This window comes from Uloborus diversus, chromosome 2, assembly GCF_026930045.1.
Source record: "Uloborus diversus isolate 005 chromosome 2, Udiv.v.3.1, whole genome shotgun sequence".
Lineage (NCBI taxonomy): Eukaryota > Metazoa > Arthropoda > Arachnida > Araneae > Uloboridae > Uloborus > Uloborus diversus.
In genome coordinates, this window is record NC_072732.1 from 80,468,421 (window position 1) to 80,480,603 (window position 12,183).

At 34.5% G+C, this 12,183-nt stretch overlaps 1 protein-coding gene across 1 annotated transcript; it reads right to left on the minus strand.

Annotated features, from left to right (window-relative positions):
- Positions 1-874: 874 nt before the first annotated feature.
- Positions 875-11,701, minus strand: LOC129217127 (isatin hydrolase-like). Its single transcript, XM_054851384.1, has 3 exons — positions 11,497-11,701; positions 5,730-5,877; positions 875-1,836 (listed from the first exon to the last, which is right to left on the minus strand). The coding sequence occupies exons 1-3, from the start codon at positions 11,697-11,699 to the stop codon at positions 1,384-1,386; spliced, it is 804 nt and encodes a 267-aa protein (XP_054707359.1). The 5' UTR covers positions 11,700-11,701; the 3' UTR covers positions 875-1,383.
- Positions 11,702-12,183: the final 482 nt, after the last annotated feature.

A 12,183-nucleotide genomic window follows, 5' to 3' on the forward strand; every position in this document is an offset into this window, starting at 1 on the left:
GTAATGTTTATGCCTATTAAGGGCCTTATTCCTGGTCGATTTGGTGCTTTTTATTGACACCCGTGCAATTACAGAAAAATTTCGTACCCACAACCTTAGGTTCGTTCATGGGGAGGGGGGGGGTTCTATTATTGCATGATTCACCCCCTGAAATGCTAGTCTGTATTCGAACCTGTTACCTGCATAGGTTGCGGACAGATGGACAGATTATTTGTCCAGGGACTCTCTCGGGGCTCCAGAGGACACGGACTAATTTAATATCCAAACCAGTCTTATTTTTTGAAAAATAAAACTTTTATGTTTAATTTCACTACATTCGTTTTAATTTATTCAATTAAAAATATATTTTCAAAAAAGAAAAAAAAATCTGAACTATATTTTCTTTTAAATTCCAGTTTAATAAATAGTCCGTATGAAATTATCCCTTTTATAACTTATCTTTTGTAGTCGAAAAGGCTGTAAGTCTAATGAACTAACTGAGAAGCTTCAAAATTATAATTTTTCAAATTACACCATAAAATCATTTGTACTAAAAACACTGAAATTAAGATTTTCTTAATTGTGTCATAAATATATACTCGCTTTAGATGCTTATGAAAGTTCTTTTATTTGTGCAACTGTGAAAGATTTTTCTTTGTTAAAGATTTGTTCGTGAGATTTTTTGTTGTTAAATTTGGATAGAGGCCCAGCAGTATAAGGGGGCGTCCACAAATGATGTCACGCTTTGAGGGAGTTCGTGAAATTGTGACAAGGGGGAGGTAGGGAATAACGAGAAATGTGACAACACACTTTTTTTATGCGCTTATAGAAAACATATGAAATTTTTGAAAACCCAATACTCACATATTCTGCATTCACAAGAGAGTTTCTTCAAACGTTAAAACAAGTGTTTGCAATAATTTGCGATTTTTGTGCTTTACCGAACAAAATTTTAGAAAAAATTGTTACTTATTTATTTTGAATCGGAAGATATTTCAACACGGACAGTAAAAAATCTGAGGTTGGTCAAAGTTATGCACGTATTTTTTCTCATTCGGCATCAATTTCTTTTTCAGACCATAAGAGAAAAAATTTGAGATATGATCCTTCTAAAAGTATGAACACTACTATCATAAAGATACATATGAGTACTTGTGTCTTGGCAGATAAAATAACTATTTTCTCAATTAAGAACTGCACCGTGAATACATTCAGATGTGTAGTTTCTTGACTCAGTTCTTTTCACGATTCTTTTCTCTCTGGCTATGTACGTATGTCAGCGGTGTTCATCCAGCTCCCACTTTTACGCTGGTAAAATTTTTCCTCATTATTTTTTTAAACGTTTATTATAAAATATTCCTTTACTACTTCAGTAAGTTTTAAATTGCAGCCAAGTGCTTCATTTCAAAAAATAACTTCCGGATAAGTTGCAATGATGCGGGTTGGAGCACCACTTGCTTTTCCTAGTTTCATTGGCATGACATGAAGCATTGCTCCCGAAATCGGAATTTGCTCCATGTTGGCCACATTTTCGAGACCAAATATTCCATGTCCCAGCAAAATTCGGTGCGTGGGAAAATCCACGGAATTTCCACGGTCGAAAGACAAAGTATCGATTCCAAGGCCATAAATGTCCCTGTTGTTCACCAACCACTGGGCTGCGTCTCCAGAAACTCCAGGAAAGTGCAGTTTAGTGCCGTCATCCTCTGGTGTTCCGAAGAAGGCTGTTCTATTGGACCATCGTCTCCCCCATCCAGATCTCACAAGAACAATTTTGTGATTCAAATCTTGCCCTGTTGTTTCTTCCCATCGCATTAAGTCTTCAACGGTAACTTCCGCATCCGAATTTAACTCTGCCTAGATAAATCAAAGATAAAATCAAACGACAAATAAAAAAATAAGTTGAATGCATAACACTTGTAAACACTAAAACATTATCTCAAACACATTAGAATATTGCTAGTCCAGACTTTGCTAATGCTATATCGAAAATGTATCTTTTTTATATCAGCTAATAATTTTGCAAAATTTCCATCCTGAAAATTTGGTTTGCTGATCGTTTTGACCTTCGAAACAGAACATAAATTTATAAACTTCTTTTTCAACAACGAAATCAAACTTATAAACCAGAAGTCTACATTTTTGTACTGATCATGCGTCTGTTATGTAAGCCCCCCAACCACCGAGGGAAGGTACACTGGTGTCCAAAAGTTAAGCCTAATTCATAAAATGCGATAAAAATCTGTAAATTTTCGTAAAATTATATAAAGTTACTTATGGAGATTCATTGGTTGAAGAAGAAACAATATGTTTATGCAAAATAGTATAGTCGATGGTGTCATGCGCGAATTAGGTGCGCGTTTCGGAATGTGGATAAAACAGCTCGCACGCTAGAGTTCAGGCGCGTTTCATGCAATTGCTGTACCGAGAAACATTGGATTTGGTGAAACAGAACTAATAATGGCACAAAGACGCCAATTGGACATGTTTGCAAAAGGAAGAATCGTTGGAATGCTAGAATCTGGACGATCACAAACTGAAGTGTCTCGTATTCTTAATGTGCCTCAATGGGTAATCTCGAGACTGTGGCAGAGGTTTTCAAATACGGGAGATGTTACCCACCGACCAGTACCAGGTCGACCAAGAGTCACAACCAGGGGCGGCAAATAGGGAGGGCGAGAGGGGGCGGTTGCCCCCCCCCCCCAAATATTTCACTAAGATTAATAAAAAATGGGTACATTCAATTTCGGTAACTTATAAAATCATTTTCCTGCATTTTCAGAACAGAAAAAACTGGTGTAGAATAATTGTTTGCCTTAATTAAAGAAGTTATCTCTTCATGGTAAATATTTCATATTTGTGTACTCCATGTTATGATGGTGCATCTTGTATAAGATGCCCGCACAGTGTTGAGACTACGCAATATTTTCGCGTGAACTCCATGTCATTTCACATAAATTTTAATGCTCATATTATAACTTAATGTTTAGCTGGTAAGTGTTCATTGATGCCTTGTAGAAACACATTTTAGCAACTCAATGTATTATATGCTTTCATGGTAACTTTTGGTAAAGATATGCTATTTTTGAAAAACATCTCACGTCAAAAAATACTTTCACATCAACAAATATATCTTGAGGCTCTTTACTTGACAATCTCTGAGTGTCAGAAGATGGTATTCTAGAGTTAAATCTATAAAAGCCTCCTGGAAGAATTACTAGAAACTGTCCTTTTCATCTATAGAAAATCTAATATCATTTTAATATGTATGACTTTGAATTTTTGTTTACTTTATTTATACTGCGGAGCGTTTTTTGAACAATGCTACACTCTATCATAAAAATTTCAATCCGCTAATCTTAATTCTTGGATTGACAATTGAAACTCTTAGTAATTTTCGCACTAATGCATACTTGAACCAAGTGTGGAACTTTGTGACAGAACTTTCCATAACAATTTTTACTGGATGCCAATGTAGAAGAGGTGACAAAACCCACATGAAGTTTTAGTCAAAATATTAAATCAATATTTTGAATAAAATGATCGATTCAGTTTCTCAAGAAATTGAGACAGGATTTGATGAGATACATTTATCATTGGTCTTAATTTCAATATTATGTAGGTCGGTTATAGAAAACGAAAAAGAAAATATTACACTTATGAGTAATAGCATGAGGGAAGAGGAATTGTTTTTTGAATTGCTACTATCCTTTTTAATGACGCAAAATAAATACTAGTCCAATTAAAAAAGCTTTCTTGGTTATTTTAAGAGCGGAATTTGAAGAAAATGTGTTTTTTGACATAATTTTGCTGCTTCCATTGTTTTTTGACTGTTTCAAACAGGTCAGTCATTTGACAAATGACTTTTGCGATTAAATTGAAAAAAAAAAAGTAAATAAAACACAAATTAACACGAAAATACAGCATATAGCTATTTCAAGGCTACAATGGAGCCTCTTCCTCAGGGCAAAAAACTCAGTACACAACCAGAAAGTTGTGGGAGGACTGAACGTCAACCAATTTTGACTTTTGTATCTCGGAGGTTAGAGAATTACCTTCGAAGCGCAATGAGGCAAGCAAAACCTTCATCTTTAGCTGTACTGGCAATAAAGCAAAACACTGGATATTGATTAAATATAATTCTCTGTTCTTCATGACTCCAAAAATAGCAGATTGAAACTTTGCCAAAAAATAAAAACTAGTACCGAGATATTTTGTGAGATTACTTATTACAAAACAAATTTAATGCATTAGTCGCAAAAAATTTAATTGTTCTTAACAAACCTAATTATTCTTAACATTAAAACCATTATATTATCACTTCTTGTCAACCAATAAGTATTTATACCGTACTAAGGAAAGTCATGTTCGAGAAACTCGACCCCCCAAACGAAATGCTGAAATGCCGCCCCTGGTCACAACCGCGAGCCAAGATCGTTTTATAGGGACAGCTGTGCCAGAGAACTGAGTTCGGCGCTCAGTGCCGGGGGGGTCATAGGAATAACAATTTCGAGGCAAACTGTTTACAGGAGACTCAACCATGTCGGTCTGTATGCCAGAAGACCAGCAGTTTGCATTCCTCTCACATCAGCGCATAAACGCGCTCGTTTAAACTGGAGCTTGCAACATCGGCATTGGAGTCTGGGACAGTGGGCTAATGTGATGTTCAATGATGAGTCCCGCTTTACTCTACAGAGTGATTCTCGTCAGGTAACAATCTGGAGAGAAAAGGGGACTCGTTTCCAACCGCAAAACATAAGAGAAAGACATCACTTTGCGTCAGCAGGAGTAATGGTGTGGGCGGGCATTATGTTGGATGGCCGCACCGACCTCCATATTTTTGAAACAGGCTCAATCACTGGTCAAAGATACAGAGACGATGTTCTTAAACCTTATGTTCGTTTGTTTCGAGGTGCTGTTGGTCCTGAGTTCATGTTCATGGACGATAACTCGCCATGTCACCGAACAGCTGTGGTCGATGACTTCCTCGAATCAGAAAATATCCAGCGAATGAGGTGGCCTGCGAACTCCCCTGATCTGAACCCTATCGAGCATGTCTGGGATATGCTCGGGAGACAACTTGCAGCCCGTTCGCCCCCGCCAAGCTTTGCTCCGGAGCTAAAAAGAGCTCAGCATGCTTGGAACTGTTTAAGCCCACAACTCATCCACCACCTCATAGAAAGTATGAGTAATCGTTGTGCAGCGTGCCTGGCAGTCAGAGGTGACCATACACACTATTGAACTTCAGCATCATCTTTTAAAGAAAAATTTTTGTGCAAAGAGTAAACTCCTCATATGCCTAATTTTCATTTTAACTATTTTTTGGGATGATAAAAGTAAATATTACCGTTTCTTTTGAGTAGTTTCCTTATTTTGTTACCGTGTTGCACTCGCATATCACGTTTCCTCCTATTTCGAGGGATATTTCTCACATTACTCACATAAATAACAATTATGCTTAACTTTTGGACACCAGTGTAAATGTCCTTACCTTCGCTCAAGAATTTACCTTTCTTTTATGAATTCAGCCGCTACTTGTTTGCGGACACTTATATTTAGCGAATAGTGTGAATGAAAACTCAGCTATAATGAGAGGTTAACTACCCATTGCTCTGCTTCGAACTATTCCAACTTGATGAACCCAAAAAAAGTGGAAAACTGCCGTAATGACTGCTTATTTTTCTGTTTTCGATCAATGTCGCGTAGGATCTTGTTCGCAGTGTGAGAAATTATTTGGTTGTACTACTCACTTTGGCAGTTATGTCAATCACAGCGGCTGGAGCAATAAAGTGAGATATTGGAATTTGGTCGATTTCAAGACCTCCCGGAGAGAAGTGAGCTGGCGCGTCCATGTGTGTTCCAGCGTGGCTTCCTCCACTAATGTCGTCATTTTGTAACCTAAAAAGAAAAAACAATCTTGCGTTTCGAAATAATAGGTTCACCCTCATATTTGAAAATAATTGAAAACGAGAACCCTTTTTGTTGACTGATGATAAACTTGAAAAAGTTTTGGTATGAGTATTTAAGAAAAAATTGAATAATTTCATGGATCCCCATTCCATAAAAGATGTCTCAAATTTGAGTATGTGCAAGATTTCTCAAACGCTTCACTTTTAAAACGCTAAGCCCAAAAAAAAGACCTTTTTCGTCAACAGAAATTCCAAAAAAAAAAAAAAAACCCTAAATTAATAAAATACTTTCCCAATCTTCTTGCCAATAGATGAGCTTCTCTTTACACGTCTGTTATGTTCATCTCTGGTTTTACTTTGAGCATCCAAGATTGAAACTGCAGTTTATGCAACCGTCCAAGTGTGGTATGCTTGGACCCGATAAATACATATTCTTTTCAACACGTATTGATAAAGAAGCATTTTTAAAAAAATTATTTTGGACGTTTCACTTTAATTTGCGTTTATCTCTGCCAGTTGTTACAAGTATTCTACCTCATTTACTTCTGTTACTTTTTTAGTTGGTCAGTCTTCCCATATTTCTTCAAAATATCCGAGATCGTAGAGTGTAAAAGGTTCATTTAATCCAAGATGGATTTTTTAAAATTCACATTAAATGAATTGATTATGCTATTTTTTTAAACCCGTATGAAAAAACAACATAATTTTGACTCATTGACAAGTTTTGATTAAGCAGTTCTGATATTCTATTATTTTGAATTTGGGTTGTATATCTTAATTACCGCATCCTAATTACCGTTATATCCCCATCCTAATTACCGGGTCCTATCGCAGCTTGCGATTGCGAAAATTATAATTAGAACTCAAGACGTCAAAATTCAAATTAATGCCAAGGGGTGGATGCTTTTTTTTTTTTTTTTCCTGCTCAGACGAACTTTTTGAAAGAGATCTAGTAAGCTTTAAAAAATAAAAAGAGAGAAACTACATATAGAACGGGGAGGCTTAATTCACCCATTTTAAAAATGTTAATAAAATTGATTTATTTTAACTATGTGTATGATTTAACGTTTTATGAAGCTTGTGCCAAGTTACCCCAAAAATATAGGCAACTACCCCCGCTACGGGATCAGTTAGTACATAATTTTTCTCTTACTACATGTTTCCGTTAAACAAAAACAACTAAAACTTCAAACTCAAAACTGAGGAGTATTTATACCAAAATACAAATGCCTTTAAGTTAATTTAATTTTGTTAAAACATTTAACCGAAATTGATAAAAATCATAAGTGATAAGTGTGGCTACACTGTAAAAAAAATTCGGAAACGTTTCTGAGTATATCGTGCAGCTGCGGTTCATGAAATTTTCAAAAACGTTTCTGAGTATTTCGGAATTCTCTTTCTGTAATTTCCGGAAACGTGTCTGAGTATTTCGGAATCCTCTTTCTGTAATGTCCAGAAACGTGTCTGAGTATTTCGGAATCCTCTTTCTATAATTTACAGAAATGTTTCCGAGTATTTTGGAATCCTCTTTCTGTAATTTTCAGAAACGTTTCTGAGTATTTCGGAATCCTCTTTCCGTAATTTCCAGAAATGTTTCTGAGTATTCTGTGCAGCTGTGGTTCATGAAAGTTTCGAAAACGTTTCCGAGTATTTCGGAATTCTCCAAACAATTTTCAAAAACGTTTCCGAGAATTTCGGAATCCTTTTTCCGTGATTTTTTCTAAAAAATAATTCTTTACTATAGTATTGCATGCCATATCAGTTTCAATTCTTTCATATCTAAGAGCAATGAAACAAGCAATTTTAGAATCATTCGTGGATTTTTTTTTTCTGAATTTCTAATGACAAATAGCATGGTTAACAGCATAACATATGCACAGTTATAAATTTTTGAAAATTTATGAAATAATATAGTAGTTTCATTCATAATCACAAAATCGTCGGGGGAGGGAAAGGGGAGTACTTTCTCAAAAGTGGGATTGTTTGTTAAACAATATTAAACTTCAGTTTTTCTCTCAATATTTTCAAGACAAAATTATCAACATATTGTATTTTTAATGCAGAACTTAAAAACATATCTTGTATCAAACTTGATAGCTTTTATTTTCGGATAAAATTTGACAAAACTTACCTACACTTTGCGTTCCGAAATTCGCTCACGTCAAGTCAATTTCTTTGACGAACAAAGGGTACCGAAAAGTACCAACAGAGAAATTGATGAATTTAAATATGACACCAAAGTCCCCCTGCTGGAACCATTCGGGTTTATTCTTCTGTTCTTGCCCTTTTCCAGTTTATCACAAATATAGATACTTAATCAAAATAGGTTACTGATTTTATTTTTAGAGTGTGCGCAAAATGCATTATATATTTTATTTATTAAAACATTGAACTCTATTACATGATTATTCCATTTCATATATACGAGAGTCCCCCCCCACACCATAAGAGTGATGGTGCACCCATAAAATGATATAAAGCGGCCCCCCCCCCCCTTAAAAAAAGCAACCCCTTGAAAATGTCAATGGCACAGTCTGCGTGGTGAACGCCCCTCGTCTTCTCCCCATATGTGCATTGCATATTAATAACATAGTATTTAAAAAATGATCACTTTTAAAACGATGACATGAAATAATATTACTTTTTATTTCGGCATGTAAATGCAGCTGTTCCATTTTTGCCACTGACTCATTCCTCCTGACTGTCCTACATTAAACTAGTCTGTCCACGAAGGAAATGTTATTTTCGGAACAACTAATGTCAAGGAATTTTTTTATTGTTAACCACATTTAACAAAATGAATAAGCAGATGAATTAATTGCATAACTATGTTCTTACTAATAGATAATATGGTCATTTTCTAATGGTATAAATATTTTTAAACGAATGAATAAATTATAATAAAAAAGATAATATTGGCAAATTTTTGTGAAGCATATTACAATACTAGAAAATATTTGCATTACCATATTTTTAATGAATTAAACAATTGATTTTTTTTTCTTTTTGAACCAAAATGTATGTACATCCAAGTATTTCGAAAAAACTTTTCTGTGATTGCTTCTCAAATATAAATCTTATTTCTTTTGCGTAATTAATCAGTTTCAGTTGGTTACAACAAATAGTACACCGCGCACATGTAGGATAACTTGAAATTAATTCGATAAACCCAAAAACAGTTACAATTTTAGCCTCATCAAATGCAAATCAACAAAAATATAAATGTATATAACAACATGTTTTAAAATATTCATTAATACTTACAAGTGAACATGAGCGGAAGAAAATCTAAGTACCTCCATTACAACTGAATAAGTAATCCAAAGGGTTTCGTTTCATTAAGTATAAACACGGGTGTTGAAACTATTCACGCTTGAACACACAATATATATCTAATTATGGTCGCATTGGAAATTATAAAGAAACAAATGGTTATTAACTAACTTAATAGCTGCGTACATCGTCTAAAAAATCAAGGGCAGTCCAAAATGCAAAGGCGTAAAATTAGTTTCGACACATTTACTACTCTCTAGACATGAAATAACAAGTAATCCAATGCCAAACAGTTCCTGACTGCAGCAACCATAGATAAGAAAAAAATAAGTTCTCGTTATTTCCGACTCATTGGCGCCCGGGTTGGAAGGATGAAATAGGTTTCGAAGCGTTGCGTCATCACTTCCGCTTCTAGATATCTTGAAATAACAAAAAGCTTTCTGAATATTGAGGTATTCGCTATTGGATGAAGGATTCCTACTATTTCGGAAACGTTTCCGATATATCCAGAAACGTTTCCGAAATTTGTTACAGTGTATATAGCCCCGGTCTTTCCCATATATTCTCTCTATCGTCGAATTTTTCAGTTCCTTTGCCAGTTTTCGTGATTGTTACAAACCTCATTATTTAAAATTGCTGAAAATGCTCAGTGTGTTAACTTCGAGTCGGCTGTTCACAATTTTTCTCTCATTCAGTCTTTTTCACTTGTACTTCTAATAACGTCATTCAGTTTCGCTCTTCTTATTTTAGTGCAAAATTTTCGACTTTTTACAAAGTTTGTGATATTAGTTCTTCATGACGATGAAGGTAATTGATCTTCTAGAAGCAGTGGGCGACGGCCAAGCTGTACTTGATTTCAGAACAGGATTTAGTTCTTAAATCATGGGCGTTTCAGCCTATGCGGACAATAATTTGGGAGAGGGGACAGCCCCCTCAATAATTTTTCATATAAAAACTTAGAAATTAGCTGACACTAATTCAAAAAAAAAAAAAAAGAAGCAGAAGAAAAGAAAAGAGAGAAAGAAAGAAAAGGATGCTGTCCAATAACCAACATAGTATTTAATGATTTTGTAACAAAAAGTATCAACTGCTTTAAAAAATGTGCGCAATTTAATATTATGCCACCTGCGTCAGGAATAACGATATTTACCATTTCTAAAGACAGTTGATATGCTTCGAATGAAACACGAGTAAGTTCAGCTCATATTTTTATGAACAAAAACAAAAGAACTTTCAACGTCTTAAAGTGGGAGATAAAAGGATACAAGTTCCAGATGAGGTGCCAAAAGATAATATTCTTCAGAACTTTTTCAAAAGAACTGACGTCGTGAATTGATTTTGACAAGGATTACTTTCGGTACCTAAATTTCTCATATTGCACATTCAGTTCACCATGCAGACAGTTTAATTCGTAACACAACATTTAGAATTGCTGCAATTTATTTTTTCTCACTGAAAATACTAGAGATGTGTCGTACATGTTCATGAAGGAACGGATCTAAAAGAACGACTTCTTAAAATGAACAGTGCAGTACAATCTATGTAAAAAAAGAACGGCCGTTCTTTTGAACGATGATATTTATTTTAATATTCTTTCTCATTCTCTCGTTTAACTTTCAAAAGTGTTTTTTTGGTATTATTTTCATTTTATACACAATCAAAAATATTTTTGGTTAATTACCACCAGCGATCATTTTACACTTAGAGAAATGCTCTTCCCACATTGGACATATTTGGTAGGGGGATTGAGCCCATAAAATAGTGCATGAATTAATGCACTATTTCACTTAAGTTCGTATCTTATTCTTTTATTTTCATTCTATTTTTAACACGAAAATGTTGTAAAGGACTGTTTTCAGTAATTTTACTTACAGATCAATTTTACAAATTTTTCGATTTTATTGTAATTTTTTTTTTTTAAATAAAATTTATTTATTTAATTTTGTACTATACTGGAATCAAACCTGCGACCTTTTTGAAATGGAAAACAAAAAACAGATCTCACCACTCGGTCATCGAAAAATATCTTTCAACATTGAAAAATTGCTTCAAACATAAAAACCTAAATAAAATATTTTTTATTAAATTGTTATTGGCGAATTTTCATACTGTTAGGTAATCTTAATTGCTTTTCTCAAAATAATATTACTGATTCAATGAAACATTTTCAATGTACGTAAGTAACTCTCGTTGGGATACCATCAGTAACTTTTTTAAATGAACGAGTTCAATGAACGGGTAAAAAAAGCGAACGTTCCTCTGATGAACGGTTCGTTAAAAAGAACGATATTGTCCATCCCTAATACACACATACATATAAAGTGAGAGTACTTACCAAAATCCACCATCTTGAGTTCCATTAACAACTACAGTTAGTTCAAATTTTGTATGTATGGGGTGCTTTAACGTAGTTTCGTCAAAGACGTAAGTCAAATCTACCATCCTTTTTGAAATAGGTGCCGCTCTGACATTATAAACCAGAAACAGCAGAATAATATAGCTAATCCTTTTCATACTGCTAATCTTATTCATCTTCATTCTTCAGATTCCGTTACTAATATTATTTTATTCAACAACTTGATATTAGAAACATCACACAATTAAAATTGTGACTGTTATGCGAAACCCAGCAAATCGGATGACCTTTAACCTACATCGGAACTGTTCGATAATGCAGAAAGATATGTTTGGGAATTCCAAAACAAGAGTATCTGCAACAGGTTTCAATAGATTTTATCTTACATAACTTTCTTGGAATATAAACAGTGTGAATGGTGGAGTGATAATTGACGATTTTAGGAATCTAATCAGAATCTGATGCCAAATGAAACTGAGAGCAATGCTTTGATTCCAGGCCTACGGAGTCGGAGAGAAATTGAACGACTCCAGCTCAGACTTTAGGAATTTTTGAACCTTCAACTCCGAATCTGACTCCAACTCTTTTACCACCAAAATCTGTCCGACATAAAAGGAACTTGATTTCGGTTTGCTGTTAAAGCTATACCATCGCGTCTTTTACATT

Bases quoted from the DNA above. Each gene is read 5' to 3' on its own strand.
- LOC129217127 (XM_054851384.1), bottom strand. From the start codon at position 11,699: ATGAAGATGAATAAGATTAGCAGTATGAAAAGGATTAGCTATATTATT. The intron at 5,878-11,496 runs GTAAGTACTCTC...TTTTCTTTTTAG, and splicing joins ACTCAAGATGGTGGATTTTG to GTTACAAAATGACGACATTA. The intron at 1,837-5,729 runs GTGAGTAGTACA...TGATTTATCTAG, and splicing joins TGATTGACATAACTGCCAAA to GCAGAGTTAAATTCGGATGC.